Consider the following 16,914-nt stretch of genomic DNA (forward strand, 5'->3'; position numbering starts at 1 on the left):
GCTAGCCTATGTTTGCCTTCTGAAGTTAGTTGAATTGATCAGGGGAGACATTGGAACCTCTGAAAGATTAGAAACCCAAGAGGAACTTTAAATGTTAGATATAACCTGTTCTTTTCAAATAATAGGATTTAGGGGGTGGTATATATGCTTTCAAACCAATCCTTTAATAAACTTTCATATTTTACCGTTCATTCATTTACCTTTTGTGTTTGATAGCACATATATATACATATATATGTATATATATGTATATATGTATATATATATTTATAGTATTAAGTTTAAATATACACAAAGCTTTATTGGTTCCAGAGAAGAATTCTATGAACAAAAAACAAATGATTTTCCTGTAGTTACTGTTTTATTCTACTAATGAATAAAAATGCTATAAAGTGATTTTACTTGGGAAGAAGGAAAGCATTATTCTGACTCAATTTTCATACTGAAGAAAATGGACTATGGTATTCATATGTTGAAATTAGTGGGTCCATGAGAATGTCACCTCCCAGATTAGGTAAAGATAAATACCTGACTGAGAACCATTTTAATGGCTAGTGTAGTCTGTGTATTATTCCACTAGTCATTGGAGACTCCCGGTATAGAATTGAAAGAGAAATACAGAAATATACCAAATATATGTTTGTACATATAGTCCAATTGATTCATTAATGAGCTCAGTCTATCTCCTTACAATACATAGGTCAAATCTATTTATCACTGAGAGAGCATCCCATTCTTCTCAGAGATGCTTCTTTCCACAAATATCTGTTTATATTCATACCTTGGGTAGTTAAATTGACCTCATAGCTAATAGGAGGACTATATTTATTCAAATAAATTATGCCATATGTGCTAATTTTTAAACTAAGCCCTCAAACTTAACCCTTTGCCTTTTTTTTTTTTTTTGGTGTTCTGGCCAAAACAATTTATGTTCCAAGTACTCTTCCAGGTTGTATTGAGTATTTAAATATTTTAAATCTTCAGTAAATTAGAGCCCTGATTTATTTCAGTTGTTCTAGCCACAAGCTAACAAAGAGCATCTTTGTCAGTCACACAGATGTCAAACCCTCATTGGAAAAAGAACAGTTGAGGGGCAGGAAGAAAAAGGCCCAAAACATCAGAGGATATGTAGTCAAAGGCAAACTCCATACCCATCAGTGCCTAAATAATAGAGATAGTTCTACATGGATAAAACAAAAAATATTTTCTTTTACTTTCTATCTTAATACATTGGAAAGCAGATAGGAAGGATAAAAATGAAGATATGTAATAAATATTATGTTGGAATGAATGGGCAACATTTATTAAGGTAGTAGAGAGAGAGAGAGAGAGAGAGAGAGAGAGAGAGAGAGAGAATACTCATATTTAATAGGCTGGAAAAAAAAAAAAGGTCGCTGTGCCTCAAATGGACAGGATGTAGTAGGTACTTCCAACATGGAGAAAAAGAATTCAAAGCACACCAGGAATCTATTTAACACAGGTTTATCTAATACTCTGTTTTTCCAGGAGAAATATAAGTATTTTATTTTCTTTGAAATTCTAATCACTAAAATTGCTAACTATTAATTTTGGCCAGAGTATTAATTTTGATTGGAAATTAAGTAGAGTTTGAAGAGACATCTGAGTTGTGCAAATCCACGTGGCCTAGCCTGTGCTTACTCATGAACATACTAGCCTTCTGTAGTATCCTTATCTATAGCTGCTACAGGGTTCGGTGAACTGCGGCTCACGAGCCACATGTGGCTCTTTGGGTACACTCCATCTCAAAAGTTTGCCGACCCCTGGAAGAGCCAATCCTGTCCCTCACAACAATTTAAAAATTATTCAAGAGCCATAAATATATTTTTTCATAATCACCATTATGTGAATAGTGTCCTTTAAAAATTTTATAAATGAAACTATGAAAGTTTTGTTTTATTTTCATTTTCAATTTTACTTCAAAGGCTTGTGAGCCACAGTTTGCTGACCCCTGGCGGCTCTTCTCCTCTCAAAAGTTTGCTGACCCCTCTAGAACAAAATTGGTGTAAGGCAAATGTGATTGAGACTCTATCTCAAAAGATGTAATCATGGAGACATTAGAAGAACCTCATTATGTGACAGTTTTACCTAGTAGGTTGTCTGCATCCTGCAACAATGGGAAACATTTTAATGAGGCTTTAATTAAGTCTGCAGGGATATTTTTAAAATAAGGCTTGACTGGCTTTTAATTAATATTCATTATAGAAGATATGGAAATTACAGAAAAGTCTGAATAAGCAAATAAAAATCATACATAATCCCCAGAAATATGGATGTGTATGTACTCCTGTGTGTGAAATATACATTACACATATGTGCACATTATTTTAGCATTATTTAAATCATAATGTATGCAGTTTTGCATCTTCTTTTTAACAGTATTGTATCTTGAATATTTCTTCCTACTGTAGAATTATTGGCAAGTCCCGTTTTTAATGGCTGCATAATATTGCTGCCCATACTGCTTTGAAAATAGCCTATTTACCTGTAAGTGAGCTTATCTGTGAATGAGTTGATTATGCCTGCCAGCCTTCCTGCAGAACAACACTAGTGGGTATTCAAAACATACTGAAATGTCATCAACTTTTAAAACATTATAACTGAAGAATCTATGTATATAATAAGTATAATAAGCTAAACAATAAAACTCAATTAGTGATTTTGCGTGGAGGACATGAATCCTAGGAGACTATACAGGATGAGGATGGTGGCCATGATGCTTTCCAGAGCAGACACACACACCATCCCCCTCACTTGTATGTTATGGTTTGCACTTGTAGGGAACTAAAGCATGTTTTGTACATTTTTTACGCATTATGATGTCTTCTATATGTTCACCATGCCAAAGGTACAACCTGAGCTTTCTATCAATATGGTCTAGGCAAGGAATATGGGCTGAAACTAAGAGGCTTACTGGCTGCAAGCAGGAATCTATACAACTACATTTAGGAGTTCTGAATTTGAGTGTTTCTGTCCTTTAAAATTCAAAGCATAGAAGTAGTATTGAAATTTATGCCTGTTGTGATGAGAAGATTTGATGTCTTAAAAAAACTCAAGGCAGAATTGAAAGTCCAAATCTCCAATACTAGTATGTCCTTGTTATTGTACGTTATGCTCTAGACAGCATTTCTTTTTCTGCAGAAAGGGCCTTTCACATGCTTTATTCCGTTTGCTCCAAACTCTTCTCATTGTAGTCTTTGTGCCCTCATATAATCAATCGTTCTACTCAAAGGTCAGCATGAGCTACTGTATTCCCAAGGCAGGGAGAATATGACAAAAATACAGTTTGTAGAGGGAAAACACTCCGTGACCCCAGATAGTTAAAGGTCTTCAGACACCTTCTGCAAAACAGAATAATTTCACAATGGTTTTATGCTCACAAAAATGAATTGCCATTGGCATATTTTATCAAATAAGCAGAATGCAAGTTAAAATGACAATAGTCTGCTGTAAAAGCTTGCTAAAGTAACAGCTGGTAAACTACTTACGAGAGCCGTGAAACAAAGGCTCGGCTTGGTAGCTAAAATTTCTATTCCCTTGCCTTGTTGAAAATAGGGTACTCCCTTCATTCTCTAGTAAAGTACAAATGATTTTAGTAGCATCTTAGCTAATTCCAAACACTCTCAATGCCACTTTGCTGTTTTAAAGAAGATACAATTCTTGTTTGTATCCCCATTCACTAAAAATTTATCAGTTTGTTATGATTTATGAGCAGCTCACACGTTTTATTTATTGAACTCATCTATCAAACACAATTCGAAATACCACCCCCCCACCCCCACCCCCAATGCCCTGGACAGCTGAGTGGATGCTGTTTTGGATTGGTTTCCTAATAACAGAATAGGCAGGTGTGAATGATCATTTATCACAAGGTTGGGCTTTCCGACATGGATCCGTGTACATGGTATGTGCAACAGCATCATCTTCTAAGTTCTCCTTTTTTGATTTGTCTCATTTTCTTTAAAAAAAATTCTGATTGTTTTCAATTAGATGAGTCCTATAAGAAGAAAAAGGTTCATTTCGGGTTGTTGAGGTGATCATGATGTCATGTGTTTCATTTCTCTGAGGCTGTAGGATAAATGTTGTGGGTTAGTAGGAAGTAATCAGTCAATAAACAAAAATAGACTTTAACCAGAAGGGAAGCTCAGCTATGACTGAGTCATAAACCAAAACATTAAAATCTAAAAAGAAATGCTTTTATTTCTCCATTCCTCCGATCCCTCTCATTAATCAATCAGTTGTGTTCCAAGGTTGTCATCTCGTTAGCTTGGCTGCTTGGCATGTTTTGTCAGTGGTTAAATTGCTGATGAACACCCTACTTACTCTCTTTGTACCATAGAAATGGCAGAGCAATAAGCAGTAGCAAGAGCTGTTGGTTTTAGGTAATGAAGTACTAGTGATTTGTGTGGGCAAAGGGAGTTTACATTCTGAAAGATTACCAAGAGGTTCTTGATCAGTTTTAAAATAAAAATGCCCACCACAATTCAGATTTTATGCTGTCTAAAAGTAGTGATACTTTTTTCATCCAATTTTAGAGCATTTTATGAAAAAAACAAAAAACAAAAGAAAACCAGCAACAACTCATGGGGAAATTTTTTTTTTCACTTTTTAAAAAATTAGTTTCAGGTATACAAAGCAACATAATAGTTAGACATTCACACCCCTCATAAAGTGATAACTCCCCTTCCCCAAGCTACTACCTCTCTAACATCGTATATAGCTGTTACAATACCATTGACTATCTTCCTTATGCTATACTCCACATCTCATAGGGCAATTTTTTCAATGTATGTTCCCATCTATTTTAGTTTGATCTCACTATGTTCCTGAAAGTGAACCAGAGAAATTTTCATGCTGGTAGAAAGGAATTGGGAGTGATCCCTACTGAACAGAGAAATGTCCGTTGAGGCATGAAGGAGTTAATGCTAGCCCACAACTTACAAATTTGGAGTTTAATTGGTCATGTTTTAGATTCTCTTGTACTGTGCTGCGTTCCTTTTCCTGACACGTTAACTACTACCACAGTAGTGTTTTCCTAATACCAAACCCACTCATCCAAATTACTTAAAAGACCTAGAGCATTTCTGTATTTCATAAGATAAGATTCAAAATTTGAGTGAGAAAAAGACAGAAATGAAACTCACTGCAGCCTAAAATCATCAAAGAAATATTTTTGTCTCTACTGATACAGAAACTAGGGGTGACTCTTTAACAAATAATTATTTATTCCAGAATCATTTATTGAGGCTCTGCTATGATAAGAACAGTATTAATCACTAGAAGTATGAAAAGAAATGAGAGGTTTTCATTTTTTATATAAAATCACATTTATACCTTGCTACTTATCCTTTCCCAGATCATTTAAATGTACAAAAAACATTTTTTAGAACATCTTAATAGAATTCAGTAATACATGTAAAGTATATTGCCAGTGCTAAGTGAAAAGTACTGAAGAAAACAGAAAACTTTTCTACTTTCTCAAACCAAAAAAAAAAAAGCAATTACTGTTCTTTAGGCCAGTTTTGTGCACATCACACTATGTTATGTATATATTGACTAGTTTACTGGAATTTTATGTTCATGAAAAGAAGACAAGCCAGGATAGGACAAAAAGAAATTTGTTCAGTCAAAGAGTAAACTCAGAGAAGATCTGGAAAGAACAATGTTATAAGGAGAGCGTTTCGGAAGGGAGTTTTGACAGTGCTACATGCCACAAGTAGGTCAAGATGAAGAGTCTTTTGGCTTTGGCAACTAGGTGCTCTTAAGGAACTCATGCACAGATCATACAGGAGTGAGGTAAGAAGTGGAAACAGATGCCTTTGATTTAGGGAAGGAAGATGATGTGAGGAAGGATATAGCAGCAGCCCACAGCCCTGCGCTGTACAATATGACAGACACTAGCCACATGGGGCTATTTCAGTTCAAATATAGATTTATTAAAAGTAAGTAAAATTAAAAATTAAGTTCCTCCGCCACACTAGCCACATTACAAGTACTCAATAGCCTCATATGTCTAGTGACTACCATGTTGGGGAGAGCAGATACAGAATATTTCCATTATCACAGAAAGCTATCTTAGGCCATGTTGGAACTTGTTAAAAGAAGAGGGAAGATGAAAAAGCTTGAAAGACACACTGTGTCAGAGGAGGGTCTCTCCTCACCTCTGCAGTCACTCAAGATAAGCGCAAAGTGCGTGTGTTTATAGCGTATGAGGCAAGACTTTGGCAAAGAAGTTGTAAAGAAAAGAAAGCAGACAGGAAAGGCTCGAGGGAGTGTGGGGAGGGCTGGCAACCCAGAACACTGGAGTAGGATAGTTCTTTCTCCAAAAATAGACTAAACATAAAAAGAGAAAAAGTGCAGCTACAATCTCTCCTGACAAAGCTAAAGAAAAAAACGCTACAGCAGCCATAGTGACTTGTTAAGAACATAGAGGGCTGTAAACTTAGTTTTTTCTCCGTTATGAAAATCCCAATTCTTGAATATGAAATAAGAACTGATTTTTTTAAATTTAGGTGAACAGTAGCATAAAGCAGATGCATGTTGCCACTAGAGTTTATGCCTTTTCTTGGTAATTATAAGAGCTACAATTTAGTAATACCTACTTTATGATATACATCGGGCTGGGCATTTTACATTTAGCGATCTTTAAATCCACCAAGTAATCCTTAAAGGCAGTTATCATTATCTTTATAAGGCTTAATAGCCTGCCTAAAGGCACAGAATAGCTTGCTAAGCACCAGGGTTGGATTCAAACCTGTGAAGTACAGACCAGACATTGGGCACTAACAGTACAGAAAGAGACCACAGTGCTATCGGGGCACATAGCAGAGAGCTCTAAGAAAGGCTTCTTGGATATAAGTGACGCCTGAGGAAGATCTGAAGGTTGAGGAGCTAGTTGATTACTGGGGTGAGAATGTCCCTGGAAGGAGAAACAACGTCTCAGAGTTGATATTCAAGGAACCGAAAATCCAATATGGCTGTAACATAAGTGAAAAGAAAGAATGGAATATTGAGAGGGAAGTCAGATTGGGGTAGATACCACAAAACTTCCTCCGTTTATATTCTACTCTACCTGTTAGACTCAAAGTTAGATATATTCCCTAAATCAGGATCTTAATATGACTAATAAAAATGACTAACATTTCATGATTCCATATATTTTGCACACCAGAAGAGAAAAAAAAAAGGTCTTTCTAGTTTCTGTATAGGAATGTAAGAGATAGCCATCTAATGGTCTCAGATGCTCCCATGTAATGAGCTATTTCCAGAGATGCAGCTCTGAAGCTATGTTTTTACAAGGTCAGTGCAATATCTCTGCAGCCAGGCCTTACATTGCTCAATTTTTGTTTTCTCAATAATAATTGTAAGTGATAGTTTCAGAGGAACTGAGTGCTCTGCATTTGGTATTCATCACAGCTTTTAGGTTTTTACTGACAAACCTGAGTGACTTTATGCAGAGGTCTGAGCCTGTGTACCTCCGTCAGTATTAGCCCAATGACAGTGATTCAAGTTTTGAAATTATGTCATTTCTCTGTCCCTAAAATAATCTTGCATTTTATTTTCTATATACAATGTTTCATTGTACAACAGCACATTAAACTATTTCTATTTAGTGTATGGGCCCGGAGAGTTTAGTAGTAGTGGATTAATTTCTCTTCTGTGAGGCAGAATGCCACTGTAGTCTAACAGATCTGGTTGGATGGTAATTTGCTTTGTTCATTTTACTGAGATTGGCTCTATTATTTGGTAATTACTTTCTGATTGAAGATTTCACCTGGGATAAGCAGCTTTCATGGGCAAGAACTGAAAACCTATTGTGAAGCATTAAACCAAGGCTATTTGTAAACATGACAGGATCTCTTAGCATCATTTTGGAAAGGCTTCATATCCCCTTGCACCAATTTCTAATATTATATTCTGTAGTAGATTGTATCATGGTTAAACCAGTAATTATTTTCATTTCTCAGTGATAGTAAGAAAGATTTTATAAATGTTATCTGATGGTGTTGTAAATGTAATTAAAACAAGCAATAGGACTCCATAGTCATAGTAATTTTATTAGCATCACTTAGAACAGGGTAAGGAAAAGGAAGAGCTGTGGCTTATCTTTGGGTTTGGTTTAGGAAAACAGATTTGCGTTTCCATCTAGAACGTTCATATGTTTCCCACTCACACACTTGACATAAATAAATTTGAAGCTATAGATGTAAATGATGAGGATTAAAATGCTTCGTGAACTTTCCATAGTCATATTTTATATCTGTCATAATATTTTATAAATAATTTATTTTCATGGAATTAGATTATCATATCCAAGTTTACTCCTTAGTATAGGAAGACAGGAAATACATTTTAGTGATGAATCATTCCAATTATATCAGTTTGTTAAAATCTTCTCTTTTGTTTCAAACTAATTTTAAAAGTATTCTCACAAAATTATTTTTCTGGAATTTCTTCCTTTTTTTGTTTAAAGTGAACAACTGGAGCTATTTACAGTATCACTGCTAACAAAATAAAAATAAAACTTTGGTTTTCCAATTGCCAGGTTGATTCATACCTGTTAGATTTCTTGTGTTTTATAGCACCTGCTCAAAAATATATATTTAATTTCTTCTGGATTACACTTTAATAAGCTTTTAAAGACAACTTCAAAGGTTGCCTGTAAAGATAGCTGTTTTTTGATGTTGTTGGTGACAATATTTTATTTTAGAAATCTGATGAACTCTTAACTTCCAAATCAATCCAACTATACTATGAAAACTATGTATGGAAACAGGCCATACAATCAATCATATATGCATTATGGTGTTTCTACTAATATGCTAAGAGAGGTTATCTAGTGTGGTTGGCTCCCGAGATAACAGAAACAAATAAGTGGTATATCAAATGAAATGCGAAGCGTATTATTTTTTTTATTTTGTGGAAAATCATCTCTTCTTTTTTCTTCATGCCTGAAAGTTAGAGAGCAATCATCTCTCTCACTTACGTTTAAGGCACAAAGTTTTATAAATGTTGTAATCTTATCAACCCCCCATCCCTTATCTCTTCTCTTTTTTTCACAGGTGATTTCTATTCACTGCTTTCCAAGCTGCTAGGAGAAAGGGAAGATGTTGTTCATGTGCATAAATATAACCCTGCAGAAAAGGCAGAATCAGAGTCATACCTGGTAGCTGAGATTGCAAACGTAGTCCAAAAGAAGGACCTTGGTCGATCTGACACGCGAGAGGGTGCAGAACATGAGGAGAGGGGCAATGCTATTCTTGTCAGAGACAGAATTCACAAATTTCACAGACTAGAATCCACTCTGAGGCCAGCAGAGAGCAGAGGTTTCTCATTACAGCAGCCCGTACCTGGTGAAGGCACCTGGGAACCAGAACACACAGGAGGTGCGTTTAGGGCTTTTTAAAAAAAAAAAAGAATAATATGTGAAATGCTGCAATCCACATTAGCAAAATCTGAAGGGAATAAAAAAATGATTGGGTGAGAAAAACTCATCAATAAAAAGGACTTATCCTTAGAAAAAGTATTACTCAGATTTGGGTTAATCAGATATTATATTTGATTAAGGAGTATTTCTTTTTGTTTTGGTCCAATGCTACATAAATTCAGTTTCCATTCAATTGGTGAGCCAGAAATACCAGGACCAAAATTATTTGCACCCTTTTGGGGACGATAACATATGAAATTCATGGTAACAAATTCTTATTATATCAACATTCTCCATTTTGCATCATGGAAAGAAACTGAACATTTAAAACATGATATGTAAAGTCCCAGGTTATGAAATGCTTATACACTACCTTTTAAGGTACAGTAAAACCTTGGATTGCGAGTAACATGGTTTGCAAGTGTTCCTCAAGGTAAGCAAACATTGCTAATACATTTTAACTTGGTAAACGAGCGATGTCTTGCAATACGAGTAGTTTGTTTCCGGAATGAATTATGCTCACAAACCAAGGTATTATTGTATTTAAATTCTTCCCAAAGGAATCTTATACTTGGAACATTCTCATCCAGTCGACTTCTGAAATGTAGCCATGTTTATGACTTTGATCTCTTAAGTCCCATTATCAATTACTATCTTAATTGGAAAGTTGAGTAGTTATTTCTGAAGGGACCTCCAGCAAGTGAGTAACTATCAGATTAATCTTTATTTCTAACCATGATTGGCTTCCATAATTAGAGGACAATACCTTATTCCCTTCAGGTTTCTGCACCAGCAAGCAATGGATGCCTCCTCTTTGTCTTTAATTGTGTTGTGGCCTCTGTGATATAGATTGTGTTTCATGTTACTTGCTAATGTGGAAAGCCAGCGAATACAGCATGTGGTGATAACCTCCAAAAAAGTAACAGATATTCGTGCATGGCAGCTGTCCATGCGTGGGCTGGAATGGCACAGGCTGCCAGCTTGATGTTTTCAAATACGGCTTTGCAGGAAGCCATAAATTATTCAACACCCAGCTGATTTTTATTTATGATTGAAAAAAATTAGCATGCAGTGCCTTTTGCTCACATGGACGTTTCTAGCATTGTCCAATGGGAATGGCCTAATGGGCTCTATGAGATGTTAACTGGAACCCAGATCTTTATCTCTTTGTATTTAAACAGCACTAGCCCTGCTCTAACTCATTCTAAATTTACCTAATAAACTGTGTTTCTCAAGAATTGGTCCCTGGACCCCCTTGCAATGGAATCTAGGGTGCTTATGAAAAGCCTAGACCCCAGAATCCTACCATAGAACAATGGATTACATCTCTGAGTATGGTGCCTAGAAATTGGCAGTGGATCAAGCCCCTATCCATTTCATAAACAGACTGGGGTGTCTGCCTGAACCTTTATATTAAGGACAGTAAATTATAACCCAAACAACATGGAAATGTAAAAGACAAAAGGTCCTCTTCGGCGAGAAAACAATTCTATTCAAGTGTGAAATGTTAAGTTACAGCATGCTTTATTCCATGACCTGTGCTTATTTGTTACTCTTGGATTTGAAATAACATCACGGACTTTTATAGGTATCATAAGTGTCAATGTAAAAATCATAGTTTTGACTTAAGACATTGTCTTCCTGAAACCTGCTTAGTTTTTCTAAGAAAGAAGTGCTTAAAATACCCGAAATACTTTTACTTGCCAAAATCTCTTCGTACCTTCCAGGGTGATCAAAATGGCAGTGCCCAGGAGAAAAATGTTTCTCCCGAACCTGGTTCACGAAGTTTCCTTTCATTATAAATATGTAGGTGAATATCAGTGAAGTCCATAAAACAACGAGTTTCATAGACTAGTAACATACAGCACCAATCCTAATTATAGAAAGGAAATGCGCAGGTATTCCCTTGTGAAATGATTTATTTTAGTGTTATTTCCCCACTCTGACTCAAAAACTTTTTAAAAATTAAATGCAGGATACCAAAACTCATATTTAGGTAAGCTATTTCTAAAAGTCCTTTGCTTTTCAATTCTTTCTCACTGTAATATCTATATAACACAATATAATATCTAACTGAAGATGTCTTATTCCTTTGTATAAGCCAGTGAAAGACCTATCCTCAGGAAGCTTTCAATTGCAAAAAATGTAGGCAGTCATTAGCATGTAATGTCCTAATAAAATATATCAGTAGTCTAATTCATGTATATTCCCCAGGGCATGAGGAAGGGAAATAAATTTGATGGATAATCTTCCATTGTTTCTCTCATACCCTTTCTTTACTCCAGGCAAAGCTGAGAATGGGACCCTAATGGTCCAGAGGAATTAACTGTCTCCCTAAGTGCCTAATTTGCTATAAAGAATTATATTAGCTGCAAAGAAGAAAGTAGCTTTTCATAGGAGAGTATTACTAAGACAAAAATGTAAGGCTATTGTGTTGCTGAATATTATAGCTCATACTCATTTCCTGTGTCTTTGATACAAATTATTTTCAAGCGAATACACGGAAGCCTAGGGAAAGTTAACCCATTTGAATGAGGTCACAGAGTCTGAATTTAAAACTTGGACATTAGACTTCTAATGTGTGCCTTCTAGTTCTTTACATGGCAGTACAGCTGTGCTCAATCAAAGAGGAATAACTTGCTTGCCCAGTTCAGATACACTTCCCTGGACTCTGGACCCTCACTGCTTAGAAGCCGAGACTTACACTCAGGACCCTTTTCTCATGTCCCCAGGTCATGGCACCAGCACAGTCTAACATAGGGGCATTTATAGAAGCAGCACTTTATATTTCGTCAGCCCTCCCAGATTTTGGAACTGCAATGTGGTGATGGATCCCACCGAGCTGATTTGAGGGTTCAAAGGTGAAATTACTGGTCAGCTCAAAAATTGGATTTGACTGTGTATGTAGGCCCAGGACTTCCTGAATGTTTCAAAATCAATACGGTTTTGTAGATCTTCAGATTAGTCTGAATTTCAGTTGGTTCCACACACTGGCAACTGCCTTTAAAGTTGAGTTTTCCACCTCATTATGAGTTGAGTGTCAGTGGGCACCAAGCTACATTAAGAGCAAAACAGAATGACACCTTCCGGCTTTGCAGAGCTGAGGAAGTCCTTAGCATTGCTTGGAAGAGATGGTTATGCACTGTGTCTTCAGTGTGTCTCTAAGAGTGCAACCACCCGCAAACAGCACCTCTTTACGTCTTGTCTTTGTGACTTTTGGTGAGGTTCAGAGTAGGTTCTGAACAGTTGTGGTAACAGTTGTGAAAACAGCGTTAGAAATAGAGAAAATTCCCAAACAGGCTAGGCTAGACTAGACTGAAGGTTTTCCAGCTGTGGTTGGATGGGACATCCCTCCAGTGGGAAGTAGTGGTCACAGCCTCCCCGCCAGACATGCACGCATGGGCACAATAGGGCACAATACAGGTTGCCCTAGAGCAGTTCTTCATTTGTCTAAAATAAAATTTGAAAACCACTTCATGGAGGCAGTGTGATGTAGAACACTTCACACTCTTGAGCCTGACTGCCTGGCTTTGAGTCCCAGCTACACCACTTATGTGGTTCCTCAGCAGCTAATACATGGAAAGTGCTTTGAACAGTTTCTGGCACATAGAAAACATTTAATAAATGTTACAATGCATTAACAATCATTATGATTATTATTGCTACCATTAAGGTCATGTTGGATGAAAATTTCAAAAATTAAACACCAAAGTAGTAGAATAAAATAGTAATTGCTTTAACTTAAGCAGCATCTATGAACAAATTGTCTTGCAATATGCAGGAAAGCTGCAAGATTTGGCACTCTAATTTGATAAATTATGAAAATGACTTGGCAGTGTTCTATCATAATGGGAGTTTCTACCTTTTCAAATCTCTGATCACTTATATTGATCTGCCTTGATATTTGCCTGTGATCTATGATGTACAGTGTGAAAATATTCAACTTGTTAAGCTGATAAGTAAATTGCACTCCTTTTTACACATAACGTAGTTTGGTTTCCACCATTAGTTTGGTATGTATATTGAGACAGCATTAATGGAGTAAAAACAAAATGTTAAGTGTCTTCATTCTAGTTGTCTTCCAGAAACTGGACTCATTGAACAATAAATTTAAAACTACGGTAGCTATTCTCACAGGCAAATTTGACTGGACTACTATTTGGTAGCATATGCCTGATTGCATACCACTGGACATCTAAAAATGCATCACTATTTGTGTGATGCTTTCCCATCAGATAAGAGAGCTCACAGAGTCCCTAAATATGCTATGATACATTTAGATTTTACCTGATTTCTATAGACAACTTTTACTTGACTCATAGTCTATCCTTTTAACATATTTCAGTCATATGTTCACCTCTAGGTTTAAGTTTTACAGTATTCCCAGGGTAAAATAAGGCATTCGGTTGGATGAATTTTCATCTCTGGAGGGGAGGGATGACAATAAAAACAAACACATAGCCCTTACGATGAACCAGGCTAAATGTTTAGATGCATTAACTCGTTTCATCCTCGTAACAAGAACCCTATTTATAAACCCATCTAGAGAGGAAGAAAGGGCCACAGCTCAAGGAGCCAAGATTTAAAGTCAGGTAGACTTGCTCCAGGTCTTGGTTTTTAATCACTTTTGTTATTCTGCCTCTCACAATAAAATAAAAATAATACATAGATAGATAGATGATAGAAAGATAGACAGGAGGATGATTGTTTTTTTCCATTCATCCCATTGTCTACAATCATAATAACTTTAGTTAGTTGTGTATTATCTTTGGTCATGCTTTCTCAGTCACTCTCCAAACAAATTGACCTAGATGATCTCATTTGCAATTATATTTAAAAAGAAAAGAAATCCTGCTAATGTTTTTGAGCCCCTAGTTATGTCCTAATTCTCTTCCTCACTTCACTCCCACTAAATGAAACATTATAATTAATTCTTGTTTTCTTCCTGAAGTGGGTATAAATATTTCTCCTATAGTTTGAGTTAATTATAGTTATTGCTGGCACTTCTGATGAATAACAACCCCTGACCAAAATAAGGCATCTTTTTCTCACCAGATGGGAATTTGCAAGTGTAGAAAAAACAACCACTATCTTTTGTTCTTGTTGTTGTGATCGTCGTCAAGTGATTTCATCTGGATTTTTCCCTTAAGATTAAATATTGGGTTCTTGGAAAAATCATGACATATTTTTTCTATGTTTTTCGTTGCAAAAATGCGTCATGACTTTTCCAACAACCCAATATAAAGAAGCTAGTTATACTGATGTTAAGTCATAGTTCTGGGCTTAAAATAATATTTTTTCTCAACTTTATCTACTAGTCCTTATGTAGCACAGATAAATGAATGCCCTTTTAAATGCTTCTTAATAATTTCTTATGAAAGCAGCATTGATCACTAGCATTAATCTCTTTCTTGGAAAGGTATAATTCATTAAACCTTTTAGTGATTTATTGATACAATTTTAATGATAACATTTCATTTTTTTCTGAAAGTAGTAACATTTTTTCTAAATATGTGGTGGAATATGAGGCTGCACATTTACCTGCATTTATAGCAAGGGTTCTTTCGAAATAATACTGTTATTTGACATTTGAATTTAGAGCAGCTGACACTTGGAGTTGATAATAGCTTGCCCAAGGTCATGCGTAAAAAACTCCGCATTTTATTTTCAAATTAAAACTGTAAATCTACAGAATTAACTAATCATGTACTGAGTCACTTTTTAAATAAAAGTTGAGAATTCTGAACTCAGAATTTTATAATAACTTCTCCATGGTTGATAATGTAAAGTTTAAGTTAGAACCCAAATTTATTTTATCATACAATTTCTTTAGTAAGGACTTGAGATTTTTCTTTATTGGGAAAATGATTATTATTAATAGATAATTATTAGAAAATAACCATCCTCGATATTGATGCCTGAAGCCTGGCCCACGCCAACAGTTCATTTCCTATGAAATGATAATATGACGTAGAATGAGCTAGTATGTTCTAGCATTCTATGATTCCCATGTAGAGGTGGATGGGGAAAAACATTAGTATTAATTCCATATACATACACCACTACTCCTAAATGACTGCTTTGATTCTTGATCATTTAATCTTAAAACAAACACCCTTTTACTACCTAATAATGAAAAAGATGTTGACACTGGAAGCAAAAACATCAATTAAGTGAACTGATGTTCACAAACGAGAACATGAACTCAGCGTTCCTTAGAATTTGTCTTAGAATTTCTGGTTAACACAGAGACCTAGGTCCTGAAGGTTTTGAGATCTTGGCTAGGTAATCTTAATAAATATGCAATTATATATTTAATGAAATTTAAAATAATATATTTTCTCCAAACACCCTTGCCATGCACAAAATAGCCCTCGTTGATGTTTACTCACTATTAAAATAGCCAGTTTGCTCAGTGTTGGCCCTCTTAGATACCTCCTTACACACCGCCTTTGCTCTTTTGAAAATTCACAAAAAGTATGTTTTAATAAATGTGTTCTACAAATTTACATTGGGTTTCCTTCTTGAAAATTTGCAACCAAAAAGGATTCTTATGCATGAGAAACAGTTGTTAACAACCTAATATTAGTCAGTGCTTTTTGCAGACTTTTAAGTGCTTACCAATCTAGGATCGATGATATTGGGATCACTCATAGATAGGCTCATGTTCTTTACACAGCACTGCCAATATTTTGTGACCATCACATTTGATCCCAGAAAATATCAATTTTGGACATTGCATATTTTCTATCAGAATTAGTATCTCTGCGCCTTCATGAGCACCTAGCTCCCAGTACCTCTTGGTGGGCCACTGAATAGAAGGGTTCCAGAAGCCATAATATTTGTTATTGTTAAGGAAAGTGATCAGCTAATTAGCATTTTTTATTGAGTCTCTTCACAACATCTTCAGTACAGAGCTAAGGGTAAAAAGCGGTAGTACAGTGAATTAGAAGATTATGAGGCTATTTAAATACTAGTTGATAACATAAACAAGAAAGACGAAGAGCACAGATAGAGTTCAGGTCGGTGCATTTATCAGGCCATTACAGTGGGCCAGGCCCTGTGCGAGACCTGGTGGCAAAATGGTGAATATGGCATGATCCCTGCCTTCAAGAAATTTCATCTAGTTGTAGTGGTTCTGGGCTCTGAGAATCTGATGAAGGCAATTAAATATCTATATTGGCCTGAGGTTCGAGGTACTCTTGGAGCCCACCCAGAATCTTCAGGAGCTGGTGAATGAGCATAGAATGATGACCAACAAGAGGACAGGCTATAACAGAGATGAGAATGAATGAAGTTCAACCTGAGATTCAAGCAACTTTAAAATAATTTAAAACATTTTCTTTGGGGTATGATTTATCCATCTGCTGATCCATCTAGACATCTTGAATTATTATGCGTATGCCTATTTTCCAGAGTTTACTTTCATAAACACAGTTTTAATTATGTCACCCCATGCTTAAAAACCT

The 16,914-nt window shown here is 35.8% G+C and overlaps 1 protein-coding gene across 1 annotated transcript in view; it reads left to right on the plus strand.

Moving 5' to 3' along the window:
* PAM (peptidylglycine alpha-amidating monooxygenase) overlaps nucleotides 1-16,914 on the plus strand; it is a 289,670-nt gene that overhangs the window by 230,915 nt on the left and 41,841 nt on the right. Inside the window, exon 16 of the mRNA XM_019664013.1 lies at nucleotides 9,081-9,404. Coding sequence (XP_019519558.1) covers nucleotides 9,081-9,404 — 324 coding nt within the window. The remainder of the gene's footprint in view (nucleotides 1-9,080; nucleotides 9,405-16,914) is intronic.

This window comes from Hipposideros armiger, unplaced genomic scaffold (genome assembly GCF_001890085.2).
Source record: "Hipposideros armiger isolate ML-2016 unplaced genomic scaffold, ASM189008v1 scaffold_414, whole genome shotgun sequence".
Classification (NCBI taxonomy): domain Eukaryota; kingdom Metazoa; phylum Chordata; class Mammalia; order Chiroptera; family Hipposideridae; genus Hipposideros; species Hipposideros armiger.